General features: G+C 38.1%; 1 protein-coding gene across 2 annotated transcripts in view; it reads right to left on the bottom strand.

The window, feature by feature from the left end:
- Positions 1 to 3,846: 3,846 nt before the first annotated feature.
- LOC120530992 (coenzyme Q-binding protein COQ10 homolog B, mitochondrial-like) overlaps positions 3,847 to 21,277 on the bottom strand; it is a 38,729-nt gene continuing 21,298 nt past the window's right edge. The window contains exons 4-7 of one of the 2 annotated variants that reach the window (XR_005634051.1): positions 16,541 to 16,642; positions 12,930 to 13,186; positions 11,908 to 12,011; positions 3,847 to 4,950 (exon numbers count right to left, since the gene is read on the bottom strand). Coding sequence is in view for 1 of the 2 variants with exons in the window: in XM_039755876.1 (XP_039611810.1) it covers positions 13,019 to 13,186; positions 16,541 to 16,642; positions 16,922 to 17,122 (471 nt within the window). In the remaining variant the exon portion in view is untranslated. Of the gene's footprint in view, positions 4,951 to 11,907; positions 12,012 to 12,311; positions 13,187 to 16,540; positions 16,643 to 16,921; positions 17,123 to 21,277 lie in introns of those variants that run through there. The other variant, XM_039755876.1, reaches the window with a different exon arrangement.

The raw sequence follows: 21,277 nt of genomic DNA, 5'->3' as shown, positions 1-21,277 counted from the left end.
GGGGCACAAAAGTAAATTTCTGCTTAGGGCACCCATTTGGCCAGCAGCGGGCCTGTACATCGATGACATTGATACACACATCAGAGCTACAAAAATGTTAAGAGTCGGAATAAAGTGCGTTCCTACGACTGATCGGAGCAAAATTTCATTTCAAAAGATTACCCGAGCGAAGCCTTGATAAAAGCATGGTTTTGTGCACACTGAAAAGCAAGCAAAATTAGATGCATTACAGAAAGCGGACTTTGTGGCTCTTATTGGGGATCATTGGACTTCCGTGACCGTTAGTAATTCTAAATACATCTAATTACAAAATGTTCAATGATCACACTGTTTTAGCCTAATGTACAAAATAATTATGGCTAAGGTTACTCAGAGTTTAAAGATGAAGATGGTCAAATTACCTTTTATGTTTCTGACTTATTTTTTTAAGAAGAAAAACTGCACTTTATGTTGAAATTTTGGTTATTATTATTTAAAGACAAAGTCTGCCCAATTTTAACCAGGGATGATATTTTTCTTTCTGTTTTGAATTGAAATGCAGTTTAAAAGCATTTTTTTTTCAGAAATTAAAAGCTTGAATTTACATTATTTATGTCCATGTCTATTATTTGATTCTGTCGCCCACTAAAACCCTTTTAAATTAAAAAAAAACCATTTGCGATTTGGGGCAAATTTTCATGTGTGATTACATACGATTAATCAAGATTAATTCTTACACAGCCTCTAATTACTTAGATTATTTTTTTAATCGAGTCCCACCCCTAATATATATATGTAGATATATATGTAGATATGTATATGTATATGTGTGTATACACAGTATATATATATATATATATATATATATATATATATATATATATATATATATATATATATATATATATATATATATATATATATATATATATATATATATATATATGCAACACTCATGACAATGACAACACAATTACATTGTCAATCATGTTACGTTATTATTAAGATGTTTCCTTTTCTTTTTCATTACTTCTTTAACACACTACTTCTCTGCTGCAAAGCGCGGGTATTTTGCTAGTGGATCATAAAAGACAAGATAGCAGAATGAGGAATTACCAAAACAGGGATTTAGTGGACAGTTGCCACAAGTTTTGATGAGGAGATCTTGGCTGGAAATAATAAAAGTATGTGATCTGACATGACCATATGACATATATTTTATGCTTTGGTTGGCAAAGAATACATAAAGTGCTTCCTAATCATCAAATTAAGTGAGACAGGAGCTTTGAGCAGTCAGGGATTAAGCAGAGGAGAGAAAGTGCTACGCTACAAACAGAACACGAGGGCTAGTGCTCAGGCTTACGGGGTCATTTTTTAAAGTAAATTATAAGGATTTAGATTAAAATATTACAAGTTGATTACATTTTTAGATGACACCACATCAGAGTCAGGACAATGTTTACAGGTGGACCTGGATAGACCTGAGAATTTGGTTGTGCACGGTGATGGAAACAAGCCATAATGAAGACTTCTTTAGTAAATACTGTGCTGAACAGCGAGTTTAAAATCTCTCTCTCTAGATTATAGATAGATAGATAGAATATAAAAAAGTCAAATATCACTGACTTACTCATCACGAAATCTCCTGAACCAAGAGGACTTGAAATTTGGAGTGTAGGTTACCCATGGCCCATAGGTGCTCGCTACGAAACGGTTTTAAACATTTTGTGGTCTAAGCGCGTTCTGTCTGTATGTCTGTCCGCTTTTCACAACAGAATTACTCAACAGATTTTGATCTGGCTGTTTTCTAAAATTTGCTTGAACTTTCCGGTTGATTTTGCGACTTCTCTCATCCCGCTAAGTACCATAGTTCCCTTGCGGTACCGATGTATTTATGCAAATCCAAGAGAGTGGCTGTGGGCGGGGCCTTCCTCATTCACTCGCCAGCCTCTGTTCGAGTCGGTCTATTCTCGTCACGTGTTGGAGTGCGCCTTGGCTCCACTTAGTTAACGATACCTGTTTGTTCATCAGACATTATTATCTACAGATTGTTAGGGAGTCATGTTTGATGTTTTTGAGAGAGATCAGAGCTATGTGTGTTTTAGATGGTAGCTGCCGATTGCCAGAGATATCACGGCCATGTGCTTTTCTCCCCATGGGGGGAGCGCGCTCCCATCAGAGCTGAACACGATCAGACATAGTGCCAACGTCTACTGATTTTTAAAGTTTGTCCTGTTTCACTATGTGGGCGCAGCCACAGGGTACTGCTAGTAATAGTTTAGCAAAGTTAAAAGGGATTGATTGAAAAACTGATATAAAGATTGAAAAAATTCAAACAACCTTTTTGAATTGTGAACTTACTAGCTAAAGGCAATAAAAACCCAACACTCATGTTTTTTCAAACGAGCCACATTTTTTTACTTTTGTAACAAATTTACAGTAATAAAAATTCAATCACTCTACAAGCACTAGTTAACTACATTAAATATACCCTTTCTACCTTTTTTTTACAATATGATGTTGTTAAAAGAACAATGCTTCATTAACGTGGCTCCATGGTAGTCAACTGAAATGAGGTCAAAAGGGCATTGACTGATGTTTTGTAGTTAGCTGTTGGGTGTGGAGGGTCTGTGACTAAACGTTACTCAAGTTTAATTTTTAAAAGAATTACCTGATGGAGAGTTAAACTCTCAGTTGAAGTCTGAAGGTAAAAATTAACATGGCTGTTTCAGACAAAAGTGGTGTGCAAGGTTATAGTAGTGTCAGGGAAATACTGTATCATTACGAAAATGATTAAAATATACATATATATATATATAAAAGTTTATTTAGAATATCAAAAGGATCCCAGAAACACAAAGCCCCCAGTAACCAACAGGTGCTTTGCGTACCCTTCAGAACAATACCACACCACACATTTGCCCAATGCCTGCCAACTTGCAGTGTATCAAAAAAAAAAAGTGAAATTACCTGAAGGAAAGCATCAATTCAAAATGAACAATACTGGCATAAGATCACAATCAATAACACCCCAAGGGGGGAATTAACTGCACTAAATTCCCCATTTAGCAATTAAAATCAGTTAAACCCCAAAAATGTGTTGAATTCTCCTCCCCAGAACTGGAAGTGTCAAACCATTTTCAAGCCCTTGAGGAGGTGCCCGTTGTCTGTGGAGATTCTGAGGTGGTCACCAGGTCACTTCAAACCAGTTCCCAGAAAGAGGGAGATTGTGATAGTTGGGGACTCAGCCATTAGTGGGATTGAAGCACAGGTTTGCTCCGGAGACAGAGACTCTTGCACGGTGTGTTGTCTTCTGGGTCCACAGCTAGGAGACCTAGAGCCAATTTTTTTTTTGTTGGAGGTCCAGTTGTCATTGTCCATATTGGAACAAATGACAAACATAAAGGTGGTCTGTCAGTTCTGTGATCCTAATATAAAAAGAGTTAGTTGCCAGGCGGAGGAGCCGGACTGACAAGGTAGTTTTCTCAAAGTTCTTCCTGTGCCATGTGCCAGTTCAGGTAAAACGGAGGCGATCAGAAGGCTCAACATGTGGCCCAAATCTTGGTGTTGAGTAGAAGGGTATTGGTTAATGGAGTACTGGGACTCCTTTTAGAAGAGAAGGGACCTGCTCCGCCGCGACAGGTTTGACAGGTCTCAACAGAACCAGAGGGGCACCAGTGTGTTGGGTAGGTGTATGAGTAGGTTAGTCAAGGACTGTTTAAAGTAGGGAATGAGGGGGCACGGAGATTAGGACAGGCTTGGTTTAGAACTGTACATGAAGGAACAAACAATGGGGTAAAAATAAAAATGCATTGTAATGTAAATTCTAACCCAATGTTTAAATGCAAAAGTAAAATGAGTAACAGATTAAAAATAGCTTGCCTTAATGCTAGGAGTAGCAAAAGTACAAGAAGTGAGTTGGAGTTGTATGTAGTGGAGCTGAATGACAGTGACATGCAAATGGTTGGGCACCCTTTCTTAAAATGTCAATTACTGTGAATAGTTAAGTGAGCAGAAGATGAACTGATCACCAAAAGGCATAAAATTAAAGATAACATTTCTTTTCAGCATTTTTATGCAAGATTACTGTATCGTTTTTGTTATGTACAATTGTACAGTGAAAAAAGGAAAGGAGCACAATGCAAAAGTTTGGGCACCTGAAGATATCCGAGGTCTCAGACCTTAATTAGCTCATTAGGGCTGCGACTTGTTCACAGTCATCGTTACGAAACCCCATGTGAAGCGAGTTGCAAAGCTGCGTAAATTCTATGACTCTTCAAACTTCCTCTCAACAATCAGCAACCATGGGCTCCTCTAAGCAGCTGCCTAGCACTCTGAAAAATACAACAATTGACGCACAAAACGCAGGAGAAGGCTACAAGACGATTGTAAAGCGTACTCCAATAGCCGTTTTCATCAGTTCTTCATGTTAAGAAATGGCAGTTAAAAGGAACGATGAAGGTCAATTTGAGGTCTGGAAGACCAAGAAATTTTTCTGAAAATACTGCTCATTGGATCGTTTAAAAGACAAATAAAACACCCATTTGACTGCAAAAGACCTTCAGGAAGATCTTGCAGACTTTGGAGTGGTGGTGCACTCTTCTACTGTGCAGTGATACCTGAACAAATATGACCTTCATGATGGAGTCAGCAGGAGAAAACCTTTCCTGTGCCCTAGCCACAAACTTCAGCACCCGAAGTCTGCAAATGAACATCTAAACAAGCCTGATGCACTTTGGAAACCGATGAAGTCAAAATAGAACTTTTTGACCACAATGTGTAAAGTTGAGTTTGGAGAAAAAAGGGTGCTGAATTCTAGGAAAAGAACACGTCTCCAACTCTTAGGCATGGCAGTGGATCGATCAGGTTTTGGGCTTGTGTTGAAGCCACTGGCACAGGCAACATGTCATTGCTAGAGGGAAGAATGGATTCAAATAAATACCAACAAATTCTGAACAAACATCACACCATCTGTAAAAAAAAAAAAAAACTGAAGTTAAAGAGGATGATAAAGATAATGATCTGAAACAAATCTCAAAATTTACAATGGAATAATAACGCAAGAGGCGCAAGCTGACATTGAAAACCATTGCAAATCTGTGGATAGATCTCAAAAGAGCAGTGCATGCAAGATGGCACAAGAATCTTGCAGAATTTGAAGCCTTTGTCAAGGATGAATGGATGAAAATACACCAAATAAGAACTGAAAGACTCTTAGCTGGCTATAAATTACGTCAACAAGCTGTGATACTTGCTTAAGGAGGTGTTACTAAGTACCGACCATGCTGGGTACCTCAACTTTTGCTTCAGGCCCTTTTAATTTTTTGGGTATTTTGTACCATGGGAATAATGGGAATAAGAATGTAATCTTGGGTAAAATATTAAAGAAAGGTTTTACCTTTAACGTTATGCCTTTTGGTGATTAGTTCATCTTCTCATCACTTAACTAGTCACAGTAACAGACATTAAAAGTAAGGGTGCCCAAAGTTTGCGTGCCGCTGTATATTATAGCAACAACAGACACCTGGCTAAATAACAAAGATGGGGACTTGTATAACATAGAGGGATACATGTTTTTTTAAGAGGGATAGACAGAACAGAAAAGGTGGTGAAGTTGCCGTTTGTCAAACTGAACTAAAACACCTCTTCAGTTGGATGATGAGCCCCATCTTAGCGAGGACATGAGGCTATGCCTGAAAAGCATTAGGGAAGAGGTCTTATTTTGGGAGTGTGTTCTGGACTGCCTGATGCAGACAGCAATTTCAATGCATGTCTTTTTAGTAATATAACAAAGGAAAGTTTACAGGAGGATATTTTAGTCATGGGGGACTTTAACTACCCAAATATTATCTGGATAATTCTGCAAATAGAAGAGTGCAAGAACAGGTTTTTTTTTTTTTGCTTAGAAGTAATCAGTGACGGTTTCTTAACATAGTATGTTAAAGCACTAACGTGGGCTGAAGTCTGTCTGGATTTAGTATTTTGTAATAATCAGGATAGAATTGAAGGTGTAGAAGTGTTTGAAACACTAGGGTCGGCTGACCATAATACAATATAATAAAGTTCAGTGTTATGGAAGAGTGTGGATGCAAACTCTAAAATCGTTTAGTTTAACTTTGGTAGGGCAAATTATGAGTAGATGTGGCAAAGTCTAAGGAGGATAGACTGGATATGATTTTAAGTGTAGAGACACTCGAGGTGCAGTGGAACAGGTTTAAAAATGTTTTACTTGTAATGCAAGACAGGCACGTATCTAAATGTGGAATAGGAAATATATAAAAAAAAAAAAACCTCTGTAGTGGTTTAATAAAGAGTTAAAAATGAAGCTGCAAAAGAAAAAACGACTGTATAAGACATACAAGACTAATAACTCTAATGCAACACCTGGCAAGGACAGGAGTTATTAAGAACAGTCAGCATGGGTTCAGAAGAGGGGAGGTCGTGTTTTACTAACATGCTATAATTCTATGAGGAAACAAATAAAGGATATGGTCAAAGTGGAGCAGATGATATTATTTATCTGGACTTAAGGTGCCACATGAGAGACTGGGCATTGAACTAAGAAGTGGGAGTTCAGGGTGATGTTTGTAGAAGTGTACAAAATAGGCTCAGACACAGGAAGCAGAGGGTTATGGTGTGAAGAAACCTATCAGAATTTGCTGATGTTAACAGTGGTGTTCCACAGGGGTCCGTGCTAGGGCTGCAGCCATTTTATATATATCATATTATATATTTGGGACTTGATTTTACCGTATAATTTCTGGCATTTTACGAGGTGTGGCAGAAAAGTAATGAAACTGATTTTTTATTTACCAAAGTTTTTATTTTTTTCAAACATCAGCGTTATCCCCTTCAAAGTAGTTCCCTTGGGCAGCTACACACCGATGGAGACGTTGTTCCCACTGTTGGTAGCAGCGCTGGAAGTCTTCAACCGGTATGGTCTTCAGCATGTCCATTACACTCTTTTGGATGTTTTCCAAAGTCACGAAATGACGTCCTTTGAGGACATTTTTCAGTTTAGGAAAAAGGAAAAAGTCACACGGACTGAGGTCAGGTGAATAAGGGGGCTGGGGAACCACAGGAATGCCTTTTGAGGTCAAAAATTATGTTATGGAGAGGGCAGTGTGACATGGGGCGTTGTCATGATGGAGCATCCATTTGTCTGCAATGTCTGGTCTCACGCGAATGACCCTTTTTCTGAGCCTTTCAAGGACGTCTTTATAAAAATTCTCCAAGCTTAACACAAAATGTAATGGCACAACGTTGCTCCAAATTCCGCTGTTCCATTTTGCGTGACGCACAACCAAAAACACAACTCGCTAATAGCAGTCACAAAAATCACGTAGTTAACGGAAGGAGTTGAAACTCGCACTGAGCTATGGGAGGGTACTGATACACGTGCTCTATCAAGGACAACAGTGTAGCATTGCCAGATCGCTTGCAGTGTTGCCAGTCTCATTACTTTTCTGCCACACCTCGTATAATGTCCGTTATATAAGTCGATTGTGGAAAACTCACACTATTGGTCCAAGAGGTTATGATATGCTAACGCCCACCTGAGATAGTAACCACGTAGCACACTGCTTTTTTTTTCCTGTGTATTGTGCCTACAGTACGTGACCACACGGTAATACCCAAACTATTCTGAAGCAACGTTTGGACCGATTTGTGTTTTTTGCATCTCACACCCTCGTACACCTTTATCGTAAGAGCATCCCTTATCTACGATGGAGTGTTCGATCAGAAGAAAATATGAAGCTGGTTTAAAACTAAAAACGTGGAAATAGTAAAAGAAATTGGTAACTGCACTGCTGCAACAAAATTCGATGCGTCTGAGAAACTGATGCGAGATTGAAGGAGGCAAGATGTTAAAAAAATAAATAAATAAAAATGTAAGTGTTGCATTTTTGAACGGTGTGTAAGTTAGGGTCTGATTTTATGATCGATTTTTGGAGTTTTAAGACCTGACTTATACGTGAGTATATACGGTATATAACTTTGATAGAAATAGTTTGCAGGTGAGACCAAAATTGGTGGATTGGCAGATAATCTGGAAACCATTGAATTATTACAGAGGGACTTGGGCAGATTTGTGGCAGATGAAATTTAATGTCAGTAGATGTAAAGTATTACACGTAGGAAGTAAAAATGTTAGGTTTACATACACAATGGGAGGTCTGAAAATTGAAAGTACACCTTAAGAGAAGGATTTTGGAGTTGTAGTGAACTCTACACTATTAAGTGCCATACAGTGTTCAGAAGCCATTAAGAAGGCTAACAGAATGTTAGGTTATATAGCGCACTGATGTGTAGAGTAGGAGTCCAAGGAGGTTATGCTTAAGCTTTATAACACACGGGTGCGGCTTCATCTTGAGTATTGTCTGTAGCTTTGGTCTCCAGGTTACAAAAATGACATACTGTAGCAGCACTAGAAAAAGTCCAGAGAAGAGTGACTAGGCTGATTCCAGGACTACATGGGATGAATTATGTGGAAAGATTAAAAGAGCTGAGCCTTTTCAGTTTAAGCAAAAGAAGATTAATAGTAGACATGATTAAAACTTTTATAATCATGAAGGGAATTACTCCAGTAAATTGAGACTGTTACTTTAGGTCGAGTTCATCAAGAACACAGGGACGCAGTTTCAGACTTGTTAAGGGTAAATATGGCACAGACATTATGAAGTTTTTCTTCCCACAGAAAACTATAAACATATAGAATAAGCTGCCAAGTAGTGTGACAGACAGTAGGACTTTATGGACTTTTAAAACTAGATTTGATTTTTTTTTTATAAGAATTAAGATGTCAGAAACAGCGGGCACTGTTGTGCCGAATGGCCGGTTCTAACCCAGACTGTTCTAATATTCTAATTGATCAAAATGACTCAAACATCTAAGAACTTGAAAGGGACCAATTTACTGCATTCTGGGAATACTAAGGATGACGATTATCATAAAGATGTTATATTAAATCCCAAGATACACTGAAGCAAAAGCAAATCAGATAAATACTTCATGCTCAGATAAACCAAAACCACAATATAACTATGTGTAGCTCTTTTAGCACAGTGCAAGCTCCAATCCTGCTTCATCTTTGTTGTCCACCAACACCTGATCAAAGTCCTGTACAACTGCCTAGGAGGTTTGAATGAAAGCAGATACCCCAACCTGCCAAAAGATCCACTGTGTTGAATCCTCTAAGATGAAGCATTAAAGAAATCAATACAGAACTGCTGAAGAACATTTATGTTAGGTAGAATGCCCAGTGGGGGCGGGGTGGTCTTTTGGAATGGAATCCAAAGATTTGTTTTTTTTTTTGTTTCTAACTTAAGAGTTTAAATTTTTTTTCTGACCATCCTGGCCAACTAACCTTATCATTGGACCGTCATTTATAGACTATTCTATATTTAAGGACTCCATTTCGCTTAACTATATATCTAACTTATGTAAATGTGCATTATTTATGTTTTGTAGACTATACTGTATATGCATTATTTTTCTTATCTAATATTAACTTGTTTTTCTTTGCATGAAACTACTTGTTCGACATCTTGTAAAGCACTTTGAGCTACATCGCTTTAATAAAAGTGTGCTAGAGTTACAGTGGTGTGAAAAACTATTTGCCCCCTTCCTGATTTCTTATTCTTTTGCATGTTTGTCACACAAAATGTTTCTGATCATCAAACACATTTAACCATTAGTCAAATATAACACAAGTAAACACAAAATGCATTTTTTAAATGATGGTTTTTATTATTTAGGGAGAAAAAATCCAAACCTACATGGCCCTGTGTGAAAAGTAATTGCCCCTGAACCTAATAACTGGTTGGGCCACCCTTAGCAGCAATAACTGCAATCAAGCGTTTGCGATAACTTGCAATGAGTCTTTTACAGCGCTCTGGAGGAATTTTGGCCCACTCATCTTTGCAGAATTGTTGTAATTCAGCTTTATTTGAGGGTTTTCTAGCATGAACCGCCTTTTTAAGGTCATGCCATAGCATCTCAATTGGATTCAGGTCAGGACTTTGACTAGGCCACTCCAAAGTCTTCATTTTGTTTTTCTTCAGCCATTCAGAGGTGGATTTGCTGGTGTGTTTTGGGTCATTGTCCTGTTGCAGCACCCAAGATCGCTTCAGCTTGAATTGACGAACAGATGGCCGGACATTCTCCTTCAGGATTTTTTGGTAGACAGTAAAATTCATGGTTCCATCTATCACAGCAAGCCTTCCAGGTACTGAAACAGCAAAACAACCCCAGACCATCACACTACCACCACCATATTTTACTGTTGGTATGATGTTCTTTTTCTGAAATGCTGTGTTCCTTTTACGCCAGATGTAACGGGACATTTGCCTTCCAAAAAGTTCAACTTTTGTCTCATCGGTCCACAAGGTATTTTCCTAAAAGTCTTGGCAATCATTGAGATGTTTCTTAGCAAAATTGAGACGAGCCCTAATGTTCTTTTTGCTTAACAGTGGTTTGCGTCTTGGAAATCTGCCATGCAGGCCGTTTTTGCCCAGTCTCTTTCTTATGGTGGAGTCGTGAACACTGACCTTAATTGAGGCAAGTGAGGACTGCAGTTCTTTAGACGTTGTCCTGGGGTCTTTTGTGACCTCTCGGATGAGTCATCTCTGCGCACTTGGGGTAATTTTGGTCGGCCGGCCACTCCTGGGAAGGTTCACCACTGTTCCATGTTTTTGCCATTTGTGGATAATGGCTCTCACTGTGGTTCGCTGGAGTCCCAAAGCTTTAGAAATGGCTTTATAACCTTTACCAGACTGATAGATCTCAATTACTTCTGTTCTCATTTGTTCCTGAATTTCTTTGGATCTTGGCATGATGTCTAGCTTTTGAGGTGCTTTTGGTCTACTTCTCTGTGTCAGGCAGCTCCTATTTAAGTGATTTCTTGATTGAAACAGGTGTGGCAGTAATCAGGCCTGGGGGTGGCTACGGAAATTGAACTCAGGTGTGATACACCACAGTTAGGTTATTTTTTAACAAGGGGGCAATTACTTTTTCTCACAGGGCCATGTAGGTTTGGATTTTTTCTCCCTAAATAATAAAACCATCATTTAAAAACTGCATTTTGTGTTTACTTGTATTATATTTGACTAATGGTTAAATGTGTTTGATGATCAGAAACATTTTGTGTGACAAACATGCAAAAGAATTAAGAAATCAGGAAGGGGGCAAATAGTTTTTCATACCACTGTATGTTGTGTAGGACTGGATGTTACTATCCCTCAATCGCATATCTGAGATATGCTGCCTAGACTCTGCAAGCTCATCTTCTGCACCATTTTAGCCATTGATGATGCAAAAAGCAACCGTTCCAATGTTGTTCCTCAGTGGAACTACTCCAACATACAGACTCTGCAGGATGGTCAAGTGAGTAATGGTATCTTCTGGGTGATCATGTGGTCACCCTCTCTCCTCGAAGTTTTGCTACATCATCTCCAGAGGGATCAGCAGTGATTCCCAGCATCCCTGGCTTTTCTCTAGATGCCATACAATTAAGTTAGAAATAAAGGCTATTGCAGTACAAACAGCCAACTTCTTCACACAGAACCTGAACACCACAGTGCAGTCCTTGTTGCACACATACTTCATGGTTCTGATCTTCTACCTACATGCCAACTACAGTTCTCTTTCTAAACTGATCCTATCTTTACATCAGTTAAGTGAGTTGCACCTTTGCCATGTAATTACTATAGTTCAAACACCTTTTAGCTGCAGGTTGATCATGTCTAAGCTTTACAATAATAATGTGCACATAATGTTCCCATGAGGTTCTTTCTACTGTAATGTATATAACCAAGTACATGTTTGTTCCCATTATACTTATGGAGCGATGCCTACATAATTTCTGTCCTCTTCCATTCATCTCCAGATAAGGGACTTTTTTTTACTTAACTTTTACAGTTAGCTTACCTCAAGCAGCAGAAGAAATGAGCAGCTGCATAGGGGGCTTAGGTGGTCCTCTCCTGGAGTTGGGCTAACTTGTACTGGGGAATCTCTTTTGCCTTCAGGAGTGGCTGTCAGATGAGTAAAATGAAATATACAAAATATACAAATTGAAGTGATCACTGTCAAGGTAAATTTGAAACAAAAAACTAGTCCGCAACTTATGTTGCACAGAATGCTCTATTTGAAATGCCTCAATAAAACCTGAACCATCTCATGAATTTCCTTGAAGAACAAGTGTGCCAGATTTCAGCCCACTGAGAACTGAGCTGTTTCATGCAAACAGAAAGATGGACAGAGCGGGTGACCGCAGTAAGTGCTTTTCACATTATATGCAGAAGCATGTAAAAATGTGTACTAGACAGAAAAACTATTTTAAAAAAAGTTATTTATTCAAAAATACTTACAACCAAACTTGTACATGTTGGCCCAAAAGTTACACGATTGGTACAGGGAAATTAAACGCTACATGTGAATTATTTTACAGTTGCTAGACACCCACTAAATGAGAACTTAGTAACAACCAATATTTATACTGCTGGTTGAGTTGGAGCTCTGCGTCCTCCCAAGTATAAAAGAAAAAACAGCTGTAGTAATGCACCTCTTTTAAAAACAAACATCCATCACACACAATTTACAATCGCTTCATAAAAGTTCTAATATCAGTACCTAATCCCGGCACTTACTTTTGGGGCTGGTGCAATCAACATGCACCAAAGAGTACAGACCTTATCAGATTAGTTAAGAATGACCATTTTTGATGCCCCTCACTTCATTGTCACTCAGGTATCATAAGTGCCTATTGATATCTCACAAGTGTATTTCCAAGATGACAAACTTCTGGCCATACTATCTTTTTTTGGAAATGCTTTAGAATAAATATGGTACTCTGAAGCTTCCCCTTTCCAATTGTTTAAAACAAGAGTGATTTGGAGAGGAGTTATCTCAGAGGATTAGGATAAAAGATGGTGACACAGCAGAACACACACCTTTGGGAGTGCTGGCTTGCAGTCGAAAATCCACGAGTTTGCTGATCTTGAATTTCCAGTGGTGAATTGAACATCCAGATTCTCTTCAGCTATGTGTGGTGCACTTCATGGAACATTAACTCATGAGGGATCTGGGTTTCTGGGCCATGCTTCTTATCTGCATGCTTCTCAAATGCTGATACCATCTGCTTTACGACGTCGTCAAAAAACATTGTTGCCAGTTGAGAATGAAACAGTGAGCGAAACTCAAAAGAAACCTCAAGATGGAGAAAATGAAATGAAAAGAAAAAAAACAAAAAACTTAATAAAAACTAATTAATAAAAGCAAACACAAATTTTAGTCTTTAATAAAAAAAATACGAAGTGGTATGTTACAACACACATGTAGAGAATTACACTAGTTTACAATTTAAAGTTTGTTTTTTATTTAAAGGATAAATTCAGTGTTTTTTAAGTCAAAATTATTTCCTTACAATCACATTATAGTTCAATTATAAAAGGCAACAACAGCAGGCTGCTTATTTTTTGAAATTTATAAAATATGCTTCACTTTAGAACACAATTTCATGTGGCAAATTAATATATACTGTGATTGTGAAGAAAAAAATGATTTGAAAAATACCAAACTTATTCTTTAAATTTCATTACCTACAAAACACTAAAAAGGCAACCTCTGCTGATTGGATGCTGAAGTTTTTCCAGTATTTTTATCATTTCGAAGTTAAGCAGATCTTTCTGCCAAACATTCAGAATGCTGTTGCTATATTGTGGACTCAAACTAAACATGGCAACCAAAGACCAAGGTATTTCCCATTTGGATCACCTACCCTGGTGTCTAGTTCAGTGCTTAATAATCTTTAAAACTTTGCTATCAGCTCATTAAGCTGTCCTTTCCACTACTCCAGAACACTTATGTCTATGCTGCTCATATCATATTCACCAGTTAAGACAGCAGAGATCTTACTGTGCCAGGAGTTTTGTAACAGTGTTTTGGAAAACACTGAGTTGCAGTGTCAGTCAAAGCACATTTCAAGCAATCGGTGGCATGGGGGTTTGGGTGCTGATGGCATCCCGCGATGTCCATAGTGGGTACTCAGTATTAGACTTTAATCACTGTTGGGATGATGTTCCCCTAGGTGTTCAGAGCAAGCGTCCATTCAGTTACATAAATGGTACCCCTGTGTATACACACTGTGTGCACACCTAAACACAGTCGTTGAAGTCTAGTAAGACTGTCTGTGTGGCATTTATGAAATTCCTGTTAAACCCTTTTGTGTCCACAACATGCACCCCTTCAGTTACACCTTTGTGGCCTGTGCTTGAACATGATTTCAGACTTTATGGAGTACATGCCTCGTGGTGTCCGGTGTATGCAGACCTTAAGTTTCATAAATGGCTCTCCTAATGGATTGACTGGCTCAGGCTGCAATCACCATTCTGAGTTTTTTGTGGGAGCCCCGTGCCGCCCACAGCAAGATGCCATCCTAGGTGACTTGTTACCCATACCTAAATTTGCCACTGTTGAGCTGTGCACTCCATCCTCTGTAGGTCTCTCATCTACTGTATATTGTGACGCTTTATCTGTGTCAATTTTCATATCCAACTTAAAATGTTACTTACAGTCTTTCCCTTTCAGCCTGCATAATAATTTACTCTACTTTCAACAAAAAAAAGATAACAGTGGTATGTCTTTAATTTCCTAGGAACTGGGGTGTTTTCCGAACAAAGATTTTTAGTGAAGCAGTATTTAGTTGTATGAAATTAAATCAAATGTGCAAAACTGGCTGTGCAAAAATGTGGATATCCTTGTAATTTTGCTGATTTGAATGCCTGTCACTGCTCAATACTGATTACTTGCAACACCAAATTGGTTGGATTAGCTCGTTAAGCCTTGAACTTCATAGACAGGTGTGTCCAATCATGAGAAAAGGTATTTAAGTTGGTCAATTGCAAGTTGTGCTTCCCTTTGACTCTCCTCTGAAGAGTGACAGCATGGGATCCTCAAAGCTGCTCTCAAAAGATCTGAAAACAAAGATTGTTCAGTCTCAGGGTTTAGGGGAAGGCTACAAAAAGCTATCTCAGAGGTTTAAACTGTCAGTTTCAACTTTAAGGAATGTAATCAGGAAATGGAAGGCCACAGGCACAGTTGCTGTTAAACTCAGGTCTGGCAGGCCAAGAAAAATACAGGAGCGGCATATGCACAGGATTGTGAGAATGGTTACAGACAGCCCACAGATCACCTCCAAAGACCTGCAAGAACATCTTACTGCAGATGGTGTATCTGTACGTCGTTCTACAATTCAGCGCAATTTGCACAAAGAACATCTGTATGGCAGGGTGACGAGAAAGAAGCCCTTTCTGCACTCACGCCACAAACAGAGTCGCTTGTTGTATGCAAATGCTCATTAAGACAAGCCAGATTCATTTTAGAACAAGCTTGTTTGGACTGAGGAGACAAAAATCAAGTTATTTGGTTAAAACAAAAAGCGCTTTGCATGGTGGAAGAAGAACACCGCATTATAAGACAAACACCTGCTACCTACTGTCAAATTTGGTGGAGGTTCCATCATGCTGTGGGGCTGTGTGGCTAGATCAAGGACTGAGGCCCTTGTTAAAGTCAAGGATTGGATGAATTCAACCCAATATCAACAAATTCTTCAGGATAATGTTCAAGCATCAGTCATAAAGTTGAAGTTACGCAGGAGTTAGATATTCCAACAAGACAATGACCCAAAACACAGTTCAAAATCTACAAAGGCATTCATGCAGAGGGAGAAGTACAAAGTTCTGGAATGGCCGTCACAGTCCCCTGACTTGAATATCCTCAAAAATCTATGGGATGATTTGAAGCAGGCTGTCCATACTCGGTAACCATCAAATTTAACTGAACTGGAGAGATTTTGTAAGGAAGAATGGTCAAAAAGTATTGAAGTAATATCTCTGTTAGGGTGCCCAAATTTATGCAACTGTCTAATTTTGTTATGATGCATATTGCATATTTTCTGTTAATCCAATAAACTTAATGTCACTGCTGAAATACTACTGTTTTAATAAGGCATGTCATATATTAAAAGGAAGTTGCTACTTTGAAAGCTCAGCCAATGATAAACAAAAATCCAAAGAATTAAGAGGGGTTCCCAAACTTTTTCGTATGACTGCAGTTGTACTGCCACCCCTGCCTCTACAATACCATTTATATTTGCCTGCCAATAATATACCCAAGTATGGCTTTCCATAAACACTTTGGCACATTACTGTATACCTACAATAAAAAGCAGTACCCTACATGTGTGAATTCTTTAAATGAATGATTAACAATAACAAGTAAACATCTGTGGAGTTTGAAAAAATATATAAAAAACAATATAATCTATTTGATCTACAATTGGTTATAAAATACCTAAAATAATGTATTACCATAGTATAATAAAAAGCATATGTGTGATATTGATAATTGATGAGCATTTGGTGGTCTCTTAAACTGCTATTATGGTGCCATTGTGCTTTTAAAATTACTGAGACAATCAAGAACCCTATAAGAAGCCATTGCTCTCAGAACACAAATGAAATATTTTAGGAGCATTCCAGTAGACCAGCAGAAGTTCACTTACAGAGAAGTCAAGGATGCAAGTTCTGGGATACCCCGGGACACCTGGGCTGAATCGCCAGGTTATTTCCAGATGGTTAAAGAGTTTACCGTCAGTACAGGATGCCTGTGAAGAGAAGAAGGTAAGCAAAACTGCTTTATGAATGTATGTACAATTCACATAATCAAATTAAAAATGTATATTATTATGCAAATCATAAAAAAAGAAAGACATTTGTCTTATAAAACAGCACATAAACAGGTCATTTGGATTATACAAATGCTTGATATATAAAATAAACTGTTTATATCATCTAAAACAAGGCACATTTTGACTTTCCAAGACAGCTGAATGCACACATTTTTAAATGTTCATTGTAAACTAAAATGGTATCACCCTACTTACAGTTAGGCTTCGCTCCTCCTGCTCACAGAATTGCACTGGGCAGCAACATTTGTCCCAGTCTATTACTATGATCTTTGCCTCATACCAGTTCAAGCCCATGTCCAGGTCATTTATTGCTATCTTTTTCCAGGTCATTTTTTGGTCATCCTCTTTTTCCTTTCGGTGGAATCCATTCCCATGCAGTCTTGGGGTGTCTTCCTTCTGGAATTCTCAAGATGTGACCCATCATTATTAGTCGTCTCTGTTTCACCATATCACTTAAGTCACTGTTGTTCCATTCTTTGCAATATTAACCCATTGGTAATTCTGACTATCCAGTTCTCTCCCATCAACCTACGTAAGCATCTCTAATTTATAAGCAATGCCTCTTGTCATTCTTCAGGTTTCACTAATATAAACTGCTATGGGTATGACAAACTATGCCAAAAAGAAAAAAAATGTTTCCCTTATTTCATTGATCCAAATAAACACCATTACAGAATAAGACCCACTAGGCTAAAGAGGCAAAATTATACTAGGGATAATCTAAATTCATCTCCAGTAAACAGCCAGACGAAATATTGATCAGTGTTGCTTTGTCAGGTTTACTACAACTGGGCAGTAAAGATAACTGACATGTGCTGGGTTAAAAAAAAAAAAAAAAAAACAGCTGTTAAAGCCTTTGAATCTCAATCCAAGTAGAAAGGTGGAACCCATGGATTCTTTTTCATAATGTAAGGAAGGACAGACACCATGGCTGGGATGAAGGACGATTTCTTACCCGGACAGGAGGCCATAATGGATGGACCAAGCGGACATGGGTGTTAGGAGCAGTTTGTTCCCCGACATGGCAGGTGGCAGTGTTCCTCGGGGACCAGCCCAGTCAGGACACCTGCAGAGAATGCTGAAAATTGGAGTTCGGAAACACAACCCTATCAGGGTCTTTGGGTGCTGCCAGAGGGTCCTGTCAGGGGAGGACTGCCCTGGTTTCCATACAACCCAGAACTGCACTGGATGACTTGTGTGTGATACCAGGAAAGTTCCATGGTTTAATTCAAATTAACCCTGCAGCCTTACCTCAGAGGAGACAGAGTCGGGAGGCAGGTGGGAAATTGATTATTTATTGTATTTGATATTGCTCTTTTGTCTGTTTATTAGAAACATGTTGTTGGCAAATAAATACATTTATTTGAACAAAGAATTGTGTTGGGCAAAACTGTGCTTGAGATTTCTTCTGGTTACAAACACTTGGCCCCTGACAATCAAAACTGGGTGCTAAATCTACATACACAAAAATGGTTGATGGTCCAGTAATGTTAATAGAGAAATCGTAAGATCCCATGCTGAGCCATGGGAGCAGAAATGGGGTCAGAATACTCAAAACTGAGCTCCATTCATCTTGGAATATCTTAAACAATTTAAGCAAACTTGGGAGAGCAGTTTCATGGTCACTCACCGTTTTATTGATCTTTTTTTACTCACATTTTTTTTTTTGTTTATAATAAGCAAGTCTCCCATTTCTAAAACACCACTTTTTAAATAATTACTTTGTATTTTTAAACTGAATGCAACTTACTCACTTTCATTTATCTATGTCCAGAAATACAGTCCAACAAGAAATGTACTCAGATATATTTGTTGCTGTCACCTTATGAAAAGTCTTTTTTATTATTAGCTTTACCAAAAATCAAGTAAAATATCAAAGCAGACAATTCCCCTATGGATTGCAAAGGTGGTCACTCTATTCTTGGTTTATATCATGTAGCTACCAGCTTAAGGTACACACTGTGGTGCATTAAGATCATCTCCCTCTCCATCTATTCTTCATCAGCCTGAACTTTAATCAGAGCTATTTGGAAAATGCTAATTAAATAACCTCTGCTCAGCAGTAAAGACTGATTAAACTGTGTAAAATAAGTCACTGCCTTGTATCTAACAAACAATGCAAAAGTAGAGCAGGACTAAAATTAGCCAATGGGTTTCTTAATAGATGCAAAGAATGGCATTGACTCAGAGAAGCCTTGTAACAGTTTTTATTTGTCAAACAATAAATTTGTGGTTCAATGAGTGGGGTCTCCATGAAATGCTTCATCAGTCTATCACATGAAAATGACAAAAGCAAAGAATACTACTCTTCTGAATGTAATAAACAGGAGTTTCTAACAGACAGCTTTTTTACAATTCTCTATGTATCCCATTTCAGAGACTTCTATACATAAACTTAGCCACTGCAAATTTTAGAAGATGTACAATATTTATAAAAATCTGCAACACCTGTTAGATACTCTTCAAACAACATTCTTCTGTAATCTGTCAACTGTAATGCTATATTCCTTGTAACAAAAGCAAAGGAATCTTGGCCTCAAACACAATACCTAGAATGTAAACAAACTCACCTAAGCTTACAGACCATCCTCCTTTGTAAATGTGGACATTACACTAGTGAACAACGCACTTGCAAACAGTGTGAGGAAAAATACGGTCATTCATCGTTTCACATGATCAGACCAGGCTTATCAAAGGAAAGCAGTCAAGCTACACATTCCGATTTTTACTTCATGTAATATACACTACATCTAAATTACATGAAGTTTTACCCTCTTTAGACGCTGAAAAGCTTTTTAATAGGTCTGAATCAGAATGCATAAGAGATAACTCAAGAACTGATAACTTAGTTACCAAGTCGATACTAAAATGGCAAAAACAGAATGGTGCCACCTTTTTTTAGCAGTGTTGGTAGTACCAAATAAAAGTCAGTACCACACTAATGATTGACTATAAGTGGATGTTTTACTTTGGAAGGCACAATAATATGTGATAAAAGCAGGAGTAAAAACTACACATGAAATGATTCACAGTATTAAATGCACTGCCTTAATAGCAGAAGTCAGGTTTGGAGACACTTTGTGTTCGGGGCAGGAGAATTTCAGTGCATGATTGCCAGAGGTTGTGCCAGACAAAATTAGGAGTTATAGTTGCATCTAAAAGGCACATTCAAGAGTGGTGTGGAAGGCAGAAATAGTTAAATATGTTTATTCCAGCTGACACAAAATGTTTATCCAAAAATAGAAATAGGTGCAGCTATCAACATGGAAATTTAGAATACTAAACATTTGAAAAAATTGTCAGTTTGCCAGAGTGTCACACAGTAGAAGACAAAAACACGTAACTGCACATAGCAACGCTGATAATGCTAAAGAAAAATTTTCCTATAGGTCAAAGATACAACATACATGACACCAAAAAGCATTAGACGGTACATCTACTTCGAACGATTCAGGAGACTGAACCAGTATTTTAAAGATATACTTGGATCAGACACCTAAGTAGTATCAGGGTCAAAATTCTCAAAACTGAAAATTCAACCACAGCTAATGAATGTGTGCAATTCTTGATTAAGACAGTTCCTCCATACAACAAGACAGAATGGACAACTATTTTCAGTTCAATACATTTATGATAGAAAGCTCATTAGTCAGCATCTTATTTAGCAGTAATATGGGAGTCACAGCTTACACCACCAAGTGCAGGAATTATATGGAAAAACTTAATATACTCCACCTACAGAAATGATTAAACATCAGGGGTATACGTGGATATTAAGCTCGACTTTGGGACTTTCTTAAGGACCATAAGCACCAACTAAGAAGAACTCTCCAGACAAATCAGGAGGCTGAAGTAATGATTAATAAAGCAAAATATCTGCCAAGACAAAACCAGCACCATTACTCAGGGCACTGGGGAGAAAGACAGAGGAGGCCATTATTAATACTTCCCAACATCTGAGACACACTATAACCAAGACTAATTTTTTGTATGATACACTGCCTTTTGTACTGTGAACCAAGTATCTTTCAGATACAGCTCATCATCTGAATGAACGTGTGAAATAAGTAATGGCAGATGTACAACCCTTTGGCTTCTAGGACATAACCAAGCCCAGCACAGTGGGTACTAAGGCAAATGTCTCCAGAGCCCCCGTTCAGTTGGACTATTATTCAAGGTAGCTGGAATGTTGAGAAGTTTTGCTATGCAGACTGGAAAACATTGCTTACCAGCAGTTTGACTAAGTCAGAATTTCTTGAAATATTCTCATTTGGTTTAAACAGCTTTACACATTCAGACAGTCCATAAAACGAATGGGGAATGACCAACAGCAATGACACCGATTATGTGCCCCTGAGATAGCAACGTTTACCGATATGCAAAATGAGGAACCATGTTAAAGCTGAGTATGTTCGAATTGTTTGGCTTGTGATGAGTGAACTAAAATATAACATTCAGGCTCAAGAAGAATTACACACACAGAATGGCCAGTCCTCATTCATATTGTGAGAGAGCAAAAAAAAAAAAACAAAAAAACACAAAGATGCAGTG

Source organism: Polypterus senegalus, chromosome 6, assembly GCF_016835505.1.
Source record: "Polypterus senegalus isolate Bchr_013 chromosome 6, ASM1683550v1, whole genome shotgun sequence".
NCBI classification, from domain to species: domain Eukaryota; kingdom Metazoa; phylum Chordata; class Cladistia; order Polypteriformes; family Polypteridae; genus Polypterus; species Polypterus senegalus.
The sequence above is the reverse complement of the archived record's forward strand: the minus strand, read 5'-3'. Positions and strand labels throughout refer to the sequence as shown.